The sequence below is a fragment of the Ictalurus furcatus genome, chromosome 11 (genome assembly GCF_023375685.1).
Source record: "Ictalurus furcatus strain D&B chromosome 11, Billie_1.0, whole genome shotgun sequence".
NCBI lineage: Eukaryota > Metazoa > Chordata > Actinopteri > Siluriformes > Ictaluridae > Ictalurus > Ictalurus furcatus.
Window position 1 is genome coordinate 3520213 of NC_071265.1, and position 19205 is coordinate 3539417.

The 19205-nt window shown below is 41.6% G+C and overlaps 1 protein-coding gene across 3 annotated transcripts; it reads left to right on the forward strand.

Annotated features, from left to right (window-relative positions):
• Positions 1 to 1277: 1277 nt before the first annotated feature.
• On the forward strand, positions 1278 to 15699 carry ppig (peptidylprolyl isomerase G (cyclophilin G)). Of its 3 annotated transcripts, none has more exons than XM_053636496.1 (13): positions 1278 to 1383; positions 4722 to 4786; positions 4884 to 4958; positions 5440 to 5547; positions 5690 to 5734; positions 6200 to 6287; positions 6864 to 6893; positions 7011 to 7150; positions 9002 to 9188; positions 9369 to 9599; positions 9831 to 9912; positions 11253 to 11404; positions 11747 to 15697. In XM_053636496.1, the coding sequence occupies exons 2-13, from the start codon at positions 4726 to 4728 to the stop codon at positions 12708 to 12710; spliced, it is 2163 nt and encodes a 720-aa protein (XP_053492471.1). In that variant the 5' UTR covers positions 1278 to 1383; positions 4722 to 4725; the 3' UTR covers positions 12711 to 15697. The 3 variants fall into 3 exon arrangements, with proteins under 3 accessions (XP_053492471.1, XP_053492469.1, XP_053492470.1); XM_053636494.1 differs by lacking the exon at positions 1278 to 1383 and adding an exon at positions 1566 to 1774 and having other exon boundaries at positions 11747 to 15699; XM_053636495.1 differs by lacking the exon at positions 1278 to 1383 and adding an exon at positions 4609 to 4627.
• Positions 15700 to 19205: the final 3506 nt, after the last annotated feature.

Consider the following 19205-nt stretch of genomic DNA (forward strand, 5'->3'; position numbering starts at 1 on the left):
TGTCGGAAGCTTGTGATGGTGACGTAGAAGTCGAGCGACCGTGATGTAATTCATTTATAGCACACGGTTAACTGTTTATTTCTGGCGATTGTATTTAGGCTTCAAACTTCATAAAATGTGTGTTCATTTGTTAAAAAAAATTCTTGATGGACAAAACGTGTTAGTATTGTAAACTATTGTCGATCACAATGGTGTTTTTTTTTTTGCGCGATAATCCAAAAGCCTATGGGAAAATCCTACTGGGTTTTTGTCGAAGGAATCAGTCTCATGTTAATTTCCGGGTTCCGGTACAAAATGACGTCATCCTTCACGGCGCCTTCTTTTTTTTGTAAAAATTTGTTTGTTTGTTTATTTATTTATTTACTTATATTATTATTAATGAAATAACACTAGGGGAATACAAAGTCATACAAAAACACTTGAATCTATAGAACAGTAAAATCAAAATTATGCATCTCATATCAAAAATCAACCGTACATCTAATACATCAAGCATTAACAGCCGAGATGTCTTAACAGCTTTACGATTGTTCTGTACTGACATTAGAGAGTCATAAAGTCCGTGGAAAATAGTCTACCATTTGGTACAGTTAACATATACTTTGCTTTATGTATATGATATTTCCCATATAAAATAAGAATTTTAATTATATTGTTCATTTCCAATAAACCAGTATCACACTCCATAAACAAAACCGTTATATCAGTTATAGTGACAAACTTGTAAAACAACTAAAAAATGAAACAAATTGGGGACCAGAATAATTTGGTATGACAACAACTGAGAAATAAATGTAAGATTGTGCCTGATTCCTCTTTATAAAAACAGCATAACTGCGAAAACCCTTATTTAAACTTACTAATAAAATCATTACATGGATAATATGTATTATTATCTCTTATAAGATCTATAAGTGAGTTTCTTTGACTTTATTTGGAATTACATATTTATTTATACCTGACCACAGATTCTGAAAAAAAAGGAAAGATAATCCTGTTTCCACTTCACCATTGCTTTAGGTGAATTCCGGTTGATTTCATCACAGGAAACCAAGAAATATTATATATTACATATAAAATATATATATATATACACAGCAGCGACTACTAATGGGAGTGAAGACAATTGAGCATGTGATGCATAGCCTCTCGTGCTCGCTAGCAGAAGGAGCGAGGATCTGAGGCTGAGGCGCGCGGCTCCGGCACGCGGGAACGAGCAGCGCCAAGCCGGACACTTCACCCTGGAAACATGGAGGCCGCGGCCGAGGAGCTGCGGCCCGGTTCCCGGATCCCGGTCACCATCGAACAGATAGTGAATGACACACTGGTGGTGACGCACCGAGACAGGAGCTACACCGGGATTTTACTTGATTGCAACAAAAAGTGAGCGTGTCTCATTATTATTATTATTATTATTATTATTATTATTATTATTATTGCTTTAACCGCGCTAACGCCATAAGCTAATCAAATCGGCGCATGCGCTTTCATATACACTGCAGGATTTTGTATATAAACGCTCTCCCTCCAGAATGTTTCATTTTAGCGGCAAGAAAACTAATTTGTTGTCAAAAAGTGGAATGCCATTTGCGCCACCCACTGATAATCGGACTTCATCATCGTACAGCGACTGCGCGCCAGTGCGCGGAGGTTCTTACCCACAATGCACCGCGGTCCTAGAGGGCGCCATCTTTGTAACGCCGTGTTGGAAGCAGAAGCTTATAACTCGCCTGCCATTTGTGTTGGGTTTTTATGTTTGGAAGCGTTTTAGCATGTAAGTGTGAGTTTTCCCCCCTAGTTTATTATTATTATTATTATTATTATCATCATCATTATTATTATTATTCTGTCGTTAGATAGTAAATAACGCGCTCAGTGTTTCTGATGTGTTTTCATCCGCGCGCGCACAGCCCTGATTCAGGAACTTGTAGCTAATCTATGGCGTTTTAGGCGCGTGTGGTGTTTCCCCCACACCTGTATTCCGGAGTGGGAGGAATAATGATTTGTCCGAATACGGGTGGGGGAAAATATCGCATGCTAGCCAGGTTGTTAGCTAGGTCAGCGATTAAAGCGTTAAAATGTCTGACCTGTTACTTAATTGTTAATAATGAAAGTTGGTAAGAGAGTCTCAACTTTGACGTGTGAAATCTTTTGCGTGAACTGTTAGAGGAATCTTGGAATACGCGAGGAATTATATAGAAGATGTTAGCTAGTTATGCTAACTAGTGCGTTTGAATAAACTAGCTGCTTAGCAGGCTAATGCAGTGCAGTGGCTTCTTATTAAAGAGTTCTGGTATTAAGTTAGTTTTATTGTATGTTGCAACGAAGTATTACATAAAAGCGAATTTCCACCCAGAAGAAAAGCGAAAAATGAATGCATGCTGTATTTAACCCTAACTTTATTGTTGTTGGGATCAGTATGACGAGATGATGATGATGATGATGATGATGATTATTATTATTATTATCTCACAATGTGCACTTTTATGTCGAAAACCCCATTGTCTCAGGATATTGACACCTATGATTTATTCTCAAAGTCTGATTCATTATCTCAGAATATTTGGTATATGCCAAAATACTTATATCATGTAGAAATATTCTTCCAAATGCCAAATATTTATTTTTTTACATTATTATGTAACATTTATCATAATTTGGTTAACAGGAGTTAGCCCCTGACCTTTGATCCCATCTTCAGACTGAAGAGCATTTCAAAATGTCAGAGTTTTGTCTTATTTGCTTTAAGTGAAGGAGAGAGAGGGGGGGCTGCTGATGAGGAAACCTGTTTTGCGGATGTTCCACAACGTTAAATCTGACTAAATGATTAACAATTATAACGCGTTGTTCCTTAAGGCGAGACACTACACGGCAAAAAAAAAAAAAAGCATTTCTGTGCACGCTGGTCAATTTTCAGCTTTTGGTATCTTTTGCTTCTATAACACGTCTAATTTAACACTGTTACCATAAAAATGACAAAAGTTCACATTAAAACGTTTTTATTTGTAGGCATTTGGCGTTGAGCTGTCAATTTCGCCTAACTTTGTCATAAGTTTGCGTTAAGCCTCTGGTATACGTCGTTTTTTTTTTTTAATGTGTACGCTAGCGTGTGCGCACAGTCGTATAGTCGCGTATCCTTTCAAAGTATACCCCGTTTGACATGTAGACACACACGGAGGTCGACGCATGTGCATTACAACAACTTGCACTTCCCCTCCTGGCGTACAGAGCAGTAAAGCAGGTCTTCTGGTGTTTAGGACGAGAACGAAGGACAGTGCTTGGGCAATCTCTCGCCACGATTAGCACACGTATACAAGTCCTTATACACTTTAAGGCTAGAATTATACAAATGCGGGTACTTTCTAACCTGCACTCGTTTCCATCTCTTCTGTTTTTTTTCTTCAACTACCTTGAGAATCACCGGTCCTGGGTCACTGCTGCCAACTTGTGCAACAACTAAATAATGCAAAAGAATTAAACGCTCATGTGCGACCTGTGCGGTTAGAAAAATTGGGCGGCACGTGTACAGTACGCACGTACTCTGCCGATGAAATTTGCGTCACGCATACCGTACGCTGTTCCTAGCGAACGCGTAATAAGCGAAGCACCAGTGTTACGGGTGTTGCACGGTGTTCGGTCGCACACTGATTACATCACTTTCCCACCACGGCACCACCCACACTGTCGTTTTGCTTTTTTTTAATTTTTTTTAATAGTAATAAAAATCTTTCGTTCAGTTAAAGAACAGACGCTACAATTAAAAACTGAACGCGTCTGCTCAATTCAGTATGACCCGGAAGACTCGGAGTTGCAGTCAGATCAGCAGGAGTCAGATTTCGTTCGTCACGTGACGAGGCTGGAGCGAGCTGACTGACATCCCACCGTTCATGCGATCGCTGCTAATTCGAACGCGAAATCCGCACGGCCGTTCATAAGCGGTTTAAAAGTGGGAAAATTTCCTCACCGTCACGTCCCTGGTTGGCATTTTTCAACCAGATATATCGCAGTGAAACGGCGAGATCGTTGGAAAGTCTATTCCCCTCTAGCGTCATGATAGCTGGTCTAAATACGGTCATTTTCTTTCTAGAGCTCGCCAGTATTGAGAAACTACAACCTGATCTAAAGCAGGAGACAGAATTTCATCGGCTGAGGAAGGTTAAAGTTCATTTCTGGCGAGGCTGAAGATCGTTACCGAAGGATTTGTTCACACCATGTTTATTGCTTAATTTACACACCATTTTGCATGAAAAAACATGGCGATAATCAAGTTTTATTATGAGTGTTAAGAGTTTATAAATGAAGGAAAAGATTGTATGTATGTAATTTTATTGGTGAATTTCCTGATATCTTCACTTGTTCTCCTGCCGTGTCTCGCCTTAATAAATAAAAACTGTAACGTTGGCAAATTGCTGTGGTATAAGCGTAATAAAACGCTTCAAGACTCGCTGTTATGGGAAAGGAATCAAGTTCAGGGTGAAGAGTGTAACTGTGCTTCATCACAGTAATGCATTGTTGCGTATTTTCCCGTAAGAGCGTGTCCCGAAGTGTTTTATTAGTCTTTATGTGGTGATTTTTCAGATGAGAGGTCAGAATAAAAGTGCTGTTTACATCCACTGCTCGCTTAAAGGTAAACAGTTACAGGGTTGAGAAGGAAATATATGCAAGACTGATTTAATATTCATGAATGTTTTTTTATTATTATCTCTCTTTCTCTGTGCCAGAACGATGGGGGTGAAGGTGCCACGTCCGCGCTGCTTCTTCGACATCGGCATCGGAAATACGCTCGGTGAGAACTCCGCCCTAACGAGCGTAACGCTCTAACGAGTTTCTGCGATCGATCGATCGTTTATCCTTTAGCTCGCTAACCCGTGTTGTGTTTTCAGTCGGCCGCGTGGTGTTTGAGCTTTTCTCCGACGCGTGTCCCAAGACGTGCGAAAACTTCCGCTGTCTCTGCACAGGTCGGTACGACGAGCGTTAACGATGATGTGTAATGATATGATGTAATCGATCACTATATAAGTATCTCGCAGTACCCTTTTTTTTAATCTTATCTGGTTATCTTCTTACAATTAAAAAAAAAAATAGATATTTAAAAAAAAAATTTTTATAATTACTGAGAGATTAGACGCAGCTGATTTGGATAAAACAAAATCGCACTGTTTTAAAATGTAAAATTTGACATATTTTTAAAACCTTTTTAGTGTTAAGTAATATAGTTTTCTAGACAGGAAATTAAAGTACCCATTAAAGATCTTTTCTTTTAAAAAATTTTTTTTTTAATATAAATGTTTTGATGGAGTTTTCTTTGCACTCCTGTATATCGTGATGCATATTGTGTATTGTAGAATTGTCTAAGAATTGTGAATATATTTTTCTCCCCTATATATAATATAAAGAAGTAAATGTGACACGTTTTTTTTTGTTTGTTTGTTTTTAAAGGTGAGAAGGGGATTGGGAAGACGACGCAGAAGCCTTTGCACTATAAGGGCTGTCTGATCCACAGGATAGTGAAGGATTTCATGATCCAAGGAGGAGACTTTAGTGAAGGTGTGGCGTTTTAAATATTGTAATATTACACACTGTTCGCTGTTGTCTCTGCGCTTTAGTTTACACGTGCTCATAAATCCTGGTCTCGTTGCCGTAAGTTACACATGCACTTTTTTTTGTTTTGTTTTGTTCTGTTCTTTAGGGAATGGCAGAGGTGGTGAATCCATATATGGAGGATTCTTTGAAGGTATTTCTTTTCTCTCATGTATATCTTTTCCATTAGGCTGATTGTCTCATTATTCTTATAGCTAATAAATTTTAACATTAAAACTGGTGCAGTGGTTTAATCTGTACCACAGCGTTGTCGAATACTCGGTTCTGATTGGTCATTTTCTATAACGTCGGCTGTAAGAATAGTGCAGCTGGACATCACGGGTTTAAAAGGGGTGAAACACCTGAGGATGTGCTGATGATCAGCTTCAGGGTGGTCTCAGCTTCATCAACCTGTCGCAGATGTATGTTCCTGGAACATCACATCCTCGGGTTTTTAAATTTTTTATTATTATTCCTTATAAGGCAGAAAGCCGGTCGATCTCATTAGAGCATTAAAGTTCATCTTTACGCTTCTCCGTTGTAGTTTACAGTATTTATAGTTGTTTTATTGACTTCTTTGAATTCGTGGTAATTCAGAGATGACCCCTGTGTCTTACAGACGAGAGCTTCTCAATGAAACATAACAAGGAGTTCCTGCTGTCTATGGCGAACCGAGGCAAAGACACCAACGGCTCACAGTTCTTCATGTGAGTCAGGAGACCGTCAGTGGGCCATCGATCCGAGAGTCAATGCTTCATCGCGTGTTGTTTAAAAATGCCCCAGGTTGCATCGACGGTACAGGTGCATTTCCACCGAGGTTCACGTCGAGCGCAGCGTATACTGTATATACTTTATATAATGTATACCGGCACAAATACAGAGCGAACCAAGCGCTATTTTTGATTGATTTATTTATTTATTTTTATCACAACATAATTCCCATAGTTCCATCTGTGTTACTCCAGAGTTTTAATGACTGTATTATTCTTCTAAAATGTGGAAGAATAAAAATAATGAATGAGTGTGTCTAAACTTTCGACTGGTAGTGTATATAATAAGAAATAAAACAAGCCCTGATTCCTCAGGTGGAAATGCATCTCTTTTTTTTTTTTTATGGTTAATACGGAGGGACTGTTTTCCAGCTACTGGCGTGTCCGAGGTTTAATTGTGAATTACCAATGATCATGTGATGATTGAACAGGAGATGTGCATTAATCATTGTTTTTGTGTTTATTAGATTTGTATTTACATTCTGCCTCACTGTTTTGTGTCCCTGACCATAGAACTACAAAACCTACTCCTCATCTGGATGGGTAAGGGCATGTGTGTGTGTGTGAGAGATTTATATAGCAGTGTAGAGATGTCTGTAAATACTCTAATCCTAACCCTGAGTACAACATGCTAATTTGATCTCGTCTCTCTGCGTGCAGAATTCATGTGGTGTTTGGTCAGGTGATCTCGGGCCAGGAGGTGATCCGGACCATCGAGAGTCAGAAGACGGACACCAACAGCCGACCGTATGCGGAGGTCAAGGTGCTGAACTGCGGAGAGCTCGTCCCCAAATCCAAAGGTTCCTGACTAAGTTTTCATGAGTTACGACCTTTTAATTGAATGTAGAATCATTGGAAGCCCCGCCCCATTTACCCTCATCTCGCATTAGTGATATATTTTCCCCCAGTGCTTTCGTCTCGACTTGTTTCCTTCTTGAGAATTGTGGAAGATTTATGTGAATTAAAATCGGGAAACGTTCAGCCAAAAATGGCGACAGAAGACACTAAAATGGCTTCCATCTACGCTTTGTTATTAATTTGGAGAAATTAAGTGCGCATGTAAACTTTTCTGGTGTCTACTGTATATCTAAACCTTTTCCCTCAAGTGCCTGGTGGTTCCTGTAAAAACCCTGTACACAGTACTGTGCAAAAGTTTGACAAACTTTTATAATATTTTTTAGTACACACTTTGTTATAGAATTTTTTTATTTTTTAATTGTATTTTTTATACTTTTATCACTTCTGCATTATCGAGGCAGTACAAAAATATTTTAGATTCAAAGCATTAGTTTTTCAGTAAAGAAAGCAGCGTAGTAAGTGGTAAGAGACTAGAACGGCAACAACTAATCGATAATAATCGTTTATGGAAATCGTTGTCGACGAATCTCATTATGGATTCGTCGGTCTGAGCGCGGCACGGGGGAGATATACTCATTACGTTACTTCTGTCCCGAAAACACGCTTCGGAGAGTAAATACTAAATCTGTGCCCCAAATGACGTACTGTACACTTACACTATGCACTACGTACTCTACCGTCTAGTGTGTGAATTTTAGAACGGTAATATCGTCTCAAATAGAGAAAAATTTTTTACGAACCCGAAGTACCAGCCGCTTCCTAGTCGACGGCGCGTGATGTCATACACGCGAAACATGACACCGCTAGCTTCAGCCTAATACCCAGAGTCACCAACAATAACTTTCTTCAGTTTACTGTTTGTCATCGTTACCTTTTATAAAAAGTAATGTCAATACTATTATAAACTAATATTTATGCATTATTTTTATGGATGCACAAAAAGACAGAATTAAACTACAGTCCTTAATGAATAATATATATTCGTGTGTGTGTGTGTGTGTTGGTTTCTTTTCAGTCTTATGTAATTGGACAAACAGTTGTGTAAAGTTTTAGTCTGAAGTTTATATTTGTAACATTCCGTTTGTGGATTTTATTTTAAGTGAACGAAGAGAATGGTATGGAAAGTCCCCCCCCCCCCCCCCCCGATTAATCGAGAAAATAATTAGCCAACTAATTAATTGATTATGAAAATAATTGTTAGTTGCAGCCCTGTAAGAGAGATTTTTCAGACAAAAAAACATAATGAATCCTGCTGGATTTCGCTGCAAAAATAAGAAGTGAGTGCAACAGTCAAAGTCTCCAGAAGAACTGTGTCTGGTTCTGCAAGATGCTCACTAAAGCGTACATTTCCTTATGAAACTGTATTATTATTATTATTATTATAATTATTATTATATATATTTAAAGCAAAAAGGTCACCACACCAAATATTGACTTTTTCATTTATTTCTCTTTACTGCTCTTTATAGACTCTTGCAAAGTACTGTACATGCACTCCAATTTCTACTTTAGGTGATTTATCAAAGACCATCGAAAATGCTGCGTTTCTAGAAACCCCCCCCCAATCAGAATAGACAATTCAAGAAGCATCAATTACGTTTACGACGCTGCTGAGACCGGGATTATCCGCAGCAGAATTAATACCAGTAGCCACAGCTAGAAGAGTTGTCCTCACAGGCAATTTACAAGATTGCTGTATCTCGTCATTAGATTAAACACGTGTTGAACTGTCAGGAGTTTCAGTTATTATCCCTGCGTGTGTATAAAATTCTGTTGGTCTTTGGTTGTGCTAGCCAAGAAGGAGAAAAAGAAGAAGCAGCAGTCGTCCAGCGAGAGCAGCGACGACTCCTCGTCCTCCTCGGACTCTTCTGAGGAATCCGAGGCGTCTGACAAGGAGGACAAGAAGCACAAGAAGAAACATAAGAAGGAGCAGAAGAAGAAGAAGAAGGAGCAGAAACATAAGAAGAAAAAAGAGAAGGGGTCCGTATGCAACGTTTATTTATTCTCCTTTGGAGAAGTTATTAATGTATTTATTGATTGATTAAGCACGTCACACACAGATTGAGTCAGCTTTAACGATTACAGTGATCCTCAGTGTTGTTCAGCCACGGGAGTCTTTCACTGAAGTTGTATTTTAACTGCTACTTCATCTGTCTTTAGGTCCAATGATGAGGAAGAAGCCAAGGAGACGGAGCCTCAGCAGCCCGTTTCGTCGATCCGTCCAGAGGAAGTCCCGCCCGTCCCGGAGAACCGCTTCCTGATGAGACGCAGTCCACAGCCTCAGCCTAAAGAGGAGCAGGGGAAGGACAAACACAAGGAGAATTCTGGGAAAGAGCGGCAAAGGGAACGGGAGAGGGACAGAGAACGAGACCGAGAGAGAGACAGGGAGAGGTGTGTTACAAAAATATAAATTTTTTTTTAAAAATTATTTAATTGGTGACTCTCTTTTTTAGACCTAGAATCATGTATGAGAATTTTGTATGTATGTATCACTTTGTATGAGATGTCTGTCGGGCCTCTCGGGCCTCTTTCTCCGAGTCTTTCTCGGTGGCAGTGTGTGATGCCGTGGTCTCAGCTCTAGCTCTTGGTGCTGTTGTTTAAATAACAGACGCTGTGTTTCAGACCCATGATGAACTCACGACCAAATCGCACGCGTCTGGTGATGACCCGATCCGGCCGGAGAATTAAAGGAAGAGGACCCAGGGTGAGAATCTGTTTGTGTGCGCGCGCGCGTGCGTGTGTGTTTTGAGTCTGTGACGAACAGCCTGGGGATGTGTGAATTTCATTATTTTATTACTATGGTGGAAAACATAATCTACCAATGACTTTTATGAAATGAGTTCTAAGGGTGGAAAGTTTAGAAACAAAAACAAATCCTTGTATACATTTATTTATACCACAGCGCTGTTGAATTCTCGATTCTGATTGGCTGGCAGTTGTTCTGAGCTGTGCAATTATTATTATTATTATTATTTTAATTAGTGCGCAGCAAAAGTAGTTCCATTTCAGGTCTTGACCGCATTACAGTTCCAGATCACTTCGCCAAGTTAACTGAAATAACGAAAAAGTTTGACTACTGTCTACCACAGCACACACATCGCTAATAACATACAAAAAACTTTACCGGAAATGTCTAAGGGATAATTGACTTATTAGGAAAAATAACGCACACCCGGGGCGGTAATGTGGCCACGAGGTGAAGCGGTGGCTTGAGCCATTGATATGCAGTTATTACAGAGAGAGAGAGAGAGAGAGAGAGAGAGAGCCCATGTGGGATAAGACAGTGAGCAAGTATCAATATTTATTTATTTATTTATTCGTTGTATTTTTTGCAGTTATTTAAAAAAAAAAAAAAAGAAAAAACCCACCATATGGACAAGTAGGCTTAGTGTGATTTATTTATTTATTTGTTCTATTTTTATATTATCAGCATGAGACGGGACAAACACTCTAATAACTGCACACCAGTGGCTCGAGCCTCTGTTACTAGCTTTAAAATGATGTTTTGGAATTAAAATTGAGGCTTGAGATGAGATGCGTAATAAATTAGTTCCACTCCCACGAGCGTTTTAAGGACAAAAACCTGGAGAATCTTGAAATAAAGCATCTGAACAATGTCTCGAGGTTTGGGAATGTGGTATAAGCGGAGTAATTGACTCCAGTACGTTGAATTATTACTTCATTGTGTGTGTGTGATTACTTGACGTTCACACTGGAGTTCAATTAAATATGGACAATTTTGACGTTTTTTGGTCACAACTGACTTTGAGCGTTCCCGACCGAGTGAAAACAAAGCACTGAATTAAAAACCTCATGAGTGACTATAAAGAAATCTCTGGTATGTTGAATCAAATGTTTCATTGCCAATATTCCAACTTGTCTATTGTTGGGACCAAGTACGAAAGCAGTGTAACGTGTTTATAGTTCAATGTTTTGAATAAGTGAAACTTTGATTGTTGCTTTTATAAGTGGACTGTTTTGTACTTTATGCCCGAACTAATTCAGTCCATCTCCCTCCCTTTCCTTTCATCCTTCCCTGTATAGCGCTATCGGACTCCGTCGCGCTCTCGCTCTCGTTCCTGGGATCGTTTCCGGCGCAGCGAGACTCCTCCACACTGGAGACTGGAGATGCAGAGGACCCAGAAGGCCAAACCTAATACACATACCACACAGGAGCGCTGGATCAAAGGAGACAAGTACGACTGGGTTCTAAACACACTATGGCTTATAAACAGATGTGTTTAACTGGTAATAAAATGATTTTAAAAATCAGGCTGTTTGAAACTTTCCGAAAGACCGTGATGGGCACGAGCAATCGCAAGTCACTCCTTTACTAATGCATTGCATGTGATATCATGTGACTTCAGCATGGTTTGTATTGGCTTTAGTGCATCATCTCATGCCTAGCTCTTACCCAGTACGATGATCTCGACCATCAGTTGCTATCTTTGACGATGAGATTTCGGCGCAGTCTGGAAAAAAAAAGGCATTCTTAATTATTAACTATAATGATTAACGTGTGTTTTTGTCTTTTCCAGAGGGGATGCGTCTCAGGAGAAGACTGAAACCACAGAGCAGCCGGAGAAAGAGAAAGCTGACCCCGAGCAGCCGCGAGAGAGGAAGGACTCTGAGCGAGAGAAGAAAGGCACCAAGAGGAACAAGTCAAGCAGCCCAGATAAAGGACGAGAGAAGAGCGGAAGACAGCGCTCCAAGAGCCAGGAGAGGGACAAGCGAAAAAAAGCAGACGGAGAAGCGGAAAAGAGAAAGGGGCGCAGTCGCAGCAAGAGCAAGGAGAAGAAAGGAGAGGAGGATCAGAAACGCAGCAGAACAGATGACAAAAGCGGCCAGTCGAGCAGCAAGGACAGGAAAGACAAAGACGCAAGAAAGGACGGAGAGGACGGCAAGAGCAAGGAGCGGCCTAAGCAGTCCGAGAGAGACGCGAGGGACAAGAGGGATGACTCCAAGAAGACAAAGAACGGAGAGACTCGGCGTGAAGGATCACGAAGCCGAGAAAGAGAGCGCGACGTCAGGAGGCGGTCCAGGTCCCGGTCCAGGTCCCGTTCCAGATCAAGAGGCCGTGGCAAGCGAGAAAGGTCACGCAATAGGGGACAGTTCAAGCGACGAAGCAGCAGCCGGGACAGGAAGTCGCGTCGATCGAAAAGCAGGGATCAAAGAGACCGTGGCCGAGAGCACGGGCGAGACCGCGAGGACGGAGAGAGGAAGAAGAGCGACGCTAAATCTGACGACGCGAAGGGCAAAGAGAGCCGAGCGAGAGACCAGAGCTCTAAAGAGTGGTCTAGTCAGAAACGCCGGAGCAGAGAGAGAAGCGCCAAACGGAGACGTGCGAAAAGCAGCAGCTCGGACAGCGACGCGGACAAGCGCAAAAAACGAGGGAAGAGCGAGAGCCCCAAACCCAGAGAGCGAGCGAAAGACAAATCACGCAGCCCCAAGAAGGATCACAAGAATGAGAAAAAGGACTCGAGCGACAGTGACAGTGACTGATTCTGCCCATGACCTCCACATCCTCCGAACACCTCATCCAGTCCTGAGAACTACTGACGCACCGATCCCACGTGTCACCTTCCAATACCATCACGAGGTTCGAGCTCAGAGCGCCGGCTGATATCACACTCATCCAAGACGGACTTTATTCTTTTTCCTTTCTTTTTAAAACTCGACCGTTTGGCAAACTTGGGTTTCTCTTCATCCCAAATGTAGCTTCGCAAAGATATGTTTGATTTTCTGGCGTTTGCTTCTGTGTAGCTAACAAGTTTATTAATTAGCTAGCAAGTAAAAACTTCAGTCCCATGCTTTGGCTGCCTGGAAACCGAACCGAATCAGCTAAAAAAAAAAAAAAAAAAAAAAAAAAAAGCAGGTAACCAAAAACAAACACACAAAAGCGCAGAGCTATTCAGCTAGTTAACTAATACAGACACGAACGTGTGTAAATTCTCCTAAAGAGACCAATGGCGTCATCCTTCTCCAACAAAATGTCCGAGGTAGCACAATGTGTTTGCGTCTTCGGTTAAAAATCTACTAGGCCGTCGGCCGACGTCTCGACTTTTAGCCGCGGTGTTCTGTCCTCGCATCACAAGTAAAAAAACACACACGGTGTGTGAAAAGTCCGGACCCAACGAGAGTAATATGTAACATATACTTTAATTTTGTATTTATGATTAACATCCTATGCTGTATACATTCACCCTTACACTCTATGCATTTTCTCAGCAGCTGTATCATATTCTTGCGGATTTTGCTCGACATAATTGGAGTAACATATTTGCTCAGGATATTCCTATCGGTTCCGGACTTCTCGAACTCCCTGTGTATTCGCTGTGATGTGATAAAGGATGCTAGCCAGAGTCTGTTTATTTTTCCTAGATGTGTTTAATCATGAGGCGACCGACTTGTACTGCTGTAGTAGCAGGAGAGTTAAATTGAACGACGGCTTTACGCTGCACCTTTTCTTCTTTTCGTTTCGTCAGCGTTTACGCATACCTACATGTTGTCACTTGTGCATGCAAATTAACCCAACCGGCGTAGTCCAGCAGGTGTGGGATTCAGAAGTCGTCGTACCCACTCTAGTTACAACAGCGAGGTCTGTCACAACACCGTGAATTACATCGGGGTTGGTTTTTTTTTTTTTTTCCACCCCTCCCTCTGGTTGTTGTGTGAGGGAGAAGAAAAGAAGCACTGCCAGCTGCGTACCTACTGAGCCTACGTGTCCCCTGGACAACTGTGAATAAAAACCCGAACAGCCAGGACACCCATACATCTTCCTACTGATTAATTCACCTCTTATTTTATATAATTCCGCTTAATACGTTGAGAGAGATGCTCTGTCCCTGCTATTTTACACAGTTGTTTGTTTTAGAATGAAGTTACACAGCTTAACGATGCTGTTTCATTCACGCACGTGTAGATATGAGGGTGTATTCATGCAAAAGACTGGAATTACATGTTAGTTACGTAGCTCCAGAAAATAAAGAAGCAAACATCAGACCCAAACACATCCTGGTTGATTTGACTACATTTGGGACTTTTTGCGTTTTAGGAACGGTAGCTGTATTGATAAATCTATCTCTGCTTTGGATTTAAACCGTTCTCTCCGGAGAGCCGATCACGTCTCGAATGAAACAGAACTTCATCGTCGTTTCAACGAGTGGACTGTATTCGACGTCTGATCTCGGTCTTCAAAAATAAACCAGTCGTGATTTCGTACCAGACATGACGACCCTCAGCCACGTCGGCCTTTCGCAGGTAAGACCGGACGTCCCTGGATTAGCCTTTTTAAACGATTAGCGACGTGCGTGAAGAACCAAGAGGCCGTGATTCAGAGACCGGTGGTTCCTGAAGTAAACCGGTGGATGTCTGTCTGTTATTTTCTCTTCTTTCCTCCATGTTGTTTGCAGGAGCTGTATTTCAAGCTGGATTTAATTTTAGCTAGTGTAACATGATGGATGGATTGATGATTGTGCTTTTCCTTAAGTCCTACATGACCTATGTCGCTGTTCTGCTCGGTGTTTAGTGTGAGAGACAGGATGGGAATTTCGATTTTTGGAGTTTTATATGGGGTTTTATGTTTGTAATAACGTCCACATGCGAGTGTCGGTCCTGTTTGGAAAATTAAACCCGATTCTGAAAATAATTTAAGTCGTGTGTCCTTTTTTTTTTTTTTTTTTTCTTGAATATTATTATTTTTTTAATTTTAAGTGATATTTATATTTGTGAAAGTGTGATGATTCATCCATAGTATTCTGATCTAATAAAGCCCAAAGGGGAGGGGGGTGGGGGATTATCAGATCGCCGTGACTTTAACCGTAGCACTGGTGCTTTCTCCTAGCAACAGTCTCTAGAATTTACACGATGTGGTATAAAAAAACATCCCGTTACTGGAGGGTCTGCAGGCTGAAACACCTTGTTGATGGAGATCAGAGGAGAATGATCAGACTGGTTTGAGCTGACAGGAAGTCTATAGTAACTCCAATAATAACTCTACACTTACTGCGTTTGGCAGAGGCTCTTCTCCAGATCTCATTTATACAACTGAGCAGTTGAGGGTTAAGGGCCTTGCTCAAGGGCCTCACAGTGGTAGCTTGGGAGTGCTTGACTCGGAGCCTTTAACCACTGAGCCACCGCTGCACCAAACACTCTGTTGTAGTGTTATATCCTTTACAGCATTTGGCTGATGCCCTGATCCAGAGCAACTTACATTTATCTCACTAATACAATGGGGCAGTTGAGGGTTAAAGGCCGAGGAGTAGCAGTGATGGGATTTGAACTCATGCCCATCTGATCAGTAGTCCAACAGCTTAACCACTGAGCTACTACTGACCTTCCCGCTCCCCAAAGGGACAAACCGTGGTGAGGAGAAAAGCATCTCAGAACATACAACATATCAAACCTTGAGGTGGATGAGCTACAACAGCAGAAGACCTCATCAGTTCCACTCCTGTCAGCCAAGACGAGGAATCTGGGGTTGTCATGCGCACAGACAGTTGAAATGAAAAGTCTGGAAATTATCAGATGATATTTTTTTTATTATTTTTTTTTTATAAAAAAAAAAGTTCAGATTCTTTTCTGCTCACCACGGTTGTAAAGAATGATCATCCTTCTTGGTAGCTTGAACCAATCTGCTCATTTACCGCTGACCTCTCTCAACCTGTTTCCATCTACAATGTTGTTTTGTTTTTCCCAACATTCAGTGTACACTCTAGAGATTGCTGTCTGGGAAAATCTCAGGAGATCAGCAGTTTCTAAAATACTCAAACCAGCACATCTTGCACCAACCACCATGCCCAGGTTAAGGTCACAGAGATCACACTTTTTCCCCATTCTGCTGTTTGATATGAACAGTAACTGAAGCTCTTGACCTGCAGGATTTTCTGCATTGCACTGCTGCAGCATGATTGGTTGATTGGATAAATAACTGCATAAATGAGCAGGTGTACAGGTGTTCCTAATAAAGTGGATGGTGAGTGTACAATATACAGTGTACTGTACGTTTATCTTCAGTAACCTCTTTATCCTGGTCAGGGTTGCGATGGATCCAGAGCCAATCCAGGGAACACTAGAATATACACCGATCAGCCATAACATTAAAACCACTGACAGGTGGTATAACATTGTATAAATAGATTTGATTTGATTTGATTAATTCATTACAATGGCGCCACTCAAAGCCTGGGATATATTAGGCACCAAGTAAACATTCAGTTCACTCTGACAGACTGCTCAGAGTGCCCACGCTGACCCCAGACCCCAGATGAAAGCACCTACAATGGCCATGTGAGCATGAGAACGGGAGAAGGTGGCCTGGTCTGATGAATCTCGTTATCTTTTACATCATGTGGACGGCCGTGTGTGTGTGTGTGTGTATATCACTTAGTGTCAAATTGTGCATAGACACTGCCGTGGTTCAGATTACTTCCTGCATTCCCCTGTTTTTTACACAGCCTTTATGTTTATGCACATACACTATTTCCATTTTTTGGACAACTTGTGGTGCAGTGAAGTGATGAATCCTCTGCAAGTCTCAATACAACAGCCTTCACAAATTAGCGTGATGTTTGAATTCGTCGGAAACGGAGTGTTGATCTTTTCTCACGCACTTCACACACAAATTTGCGAGAAATGAGCTTTCTCACAGTGGCAGAAGGAGAAGTGGGCATTGCTTCAATTCATGGTTAACACATTAGATTAAGACACGGAGCGGGACGGAGACAGTTAACAGTGTTTAAGATCTTTAGTGTGCATGAACTCAGGATGAAGATCCTCCTCATCTTCACCCTCTGTCTGATCTCAGGTAAAGAAATGCACTTCAGAATAATCCTCACTATCAGCAGCAGTGTTACATGAAGGAAGGTTTTGCTCAGATGGATGTTTGGTGTTTTGTTAGATGGAGGAGACGCCAAGGAAGTAACAGGATATTCAGGAGGAGGAGTCCTTATCAAGTGCAAGTATGATACAAAATATAGAGAAAACCAAAAATATTTCTGTAAGGGTTCAGGGCCATACTGTTCTGACCAAATAAAGACAGGAGCTAAAAACGAGTGGATAAATTCAGGAAGATTCTCACTGTTTGATGACACCAAATCAGCAGTGTTCAGTGTGATGATCAGAGAGCTCACTGTACAGGACACGGGGATGTACTACTGTGGAGTTTATAGAGATTCATGGATAGACATTCACACAACAGTGGACCTGAAGGTAAAGAAAGGTGAGTCTCCCACCGCTGCCTTCTGTTTATCTTGCTGAACATTCAGCATCAGTAGTATTTGCTGCATTGAAAGGACAGTAGGAAGTGATCAAATTGTTATACAATGCTATTTACTCTCTCTGAGCACTTTATTAGGAACACCCGTGCACCTATTAATTCATGCAATTATCTAATCAGCCAATCGTATAGTAGCAGTGCAATGCATATAGTCATGCAGATACGGGCCAGCAGCTTCGGGTAATGTTCACACCAACCATCAGAATCGGGGATTAATATGATCTCAGTGATTTTGACTGTGACGTGGTTGTTGGTGCCAGATGGGCTGGTTTGGGTATTTCTATAACTGCCCCCTAGAGTTTACTCAGAACGGTGCAATAAAGAAAAAACATCCAGTGAGCAGCAGTTCTGCAGACGGAAACGCCTTGTTGATGAGAGAGGTCAACAGACAATGCCAGACTGGTTTGAGATGACAGAAAGGCTACAGTAATTCAAATAACCGTGTTGAGCAGAGTTCCACTCCTGTCAGCCAAGAACAGAGAGCACTGTTAAATGCTCAATTCTGATTAGTCAAAATGTGTTACCTAATTTTCTATAATAGTAGCGCTGACATTAATACTGACCCAAGGCAAATTGCAAGTTTCATTTCGATAGTTACGTCTATATCTCACTCAGTCGATAATTTGTCACAGGGTGCTATGGTGGATGTTCTAACCCCAAAAATAAAGAGTTTAAAAAAAACTTATGTAACAAAGATCTATAATCACTGATATGGTGAATCTTTCTGTAAGGAGTGAGAGAGAAAAAGGAGAGGCTGGTGAGGGACTGTCTGTTCCTAGTCCTAACAGGAATTAAATTGTGTAATGGATGTTCCCCAATATTAATTATACAGTTCTACAGTTCCCAGCAGCCACTGCAGCACACAGCATCATCATCACATGACCACCTGCACCTGATTTTCATTCACTTAACAAGCACCTATGTGTATATAGCCACAGCTTGCACTACACTCCTAGTCTTGTGTTTGTCTTTCGTTGCTGTCGTTTCTGTTCATGGTCTTTGTTAGTGTTTGATTCTTGCCTTAGTGTTTTGCTTCCTGTTCGTAGTTCTTGTTTTGTTTTGGTATTCATTAAAACTGAAAATCTGCACTTGCATCCGTCTCCAAATCGTGACAGAACGCAAGACCTCAACATGGATGCAGCAGAATTTTTCAGAGTCCAAGAGGCCCTATATGAAAGGGAAAAGCTGAGGTGGGAGAAGGAGGGAAAATTCTCCCTAATTCAAGCCAACGGGAATGGCTCGATTTGATGTACTCCATCATGGGGTATGTCAAGGTGAAGCCTTCCAACCAGGCTGGAACCATCTCCCACCCTCTCTCTCCCACTGTGGATCTAGTCCAGCCTGCTGTGTCAACAGAGTACGTTGTTCAGCCTCCCTGCTTGTCTGAGGATGCTGCTCAGCATCCTTGTTCAGCTGGAGATGTTGCTCCGCCTCCCGGTGCTGCCAAGAGCTCCGCTTTTCTTCCCTGCTCTGCCTCAGACGTCACTACGCCAGGCTACGCTTCGGACATCGCTCTGCCTTGCTGGTCGGCTGAGGACGTAGCTCCGCCTTCCTGCTCGGCTGAGGACGTCGCTCCTTTTCTTTGTTTAGTGTAGTGTGTCACTCTGCCTTCCTGCTCCACGAAGGACATCGCTCCCCCCTCTGGCCTCGTGGAGAACTTCGCTCCCTCCTCTGGCCTCGTGGAGAACTTCGCTCCTCCCTCTGGCCTAGCAGAGAGCATC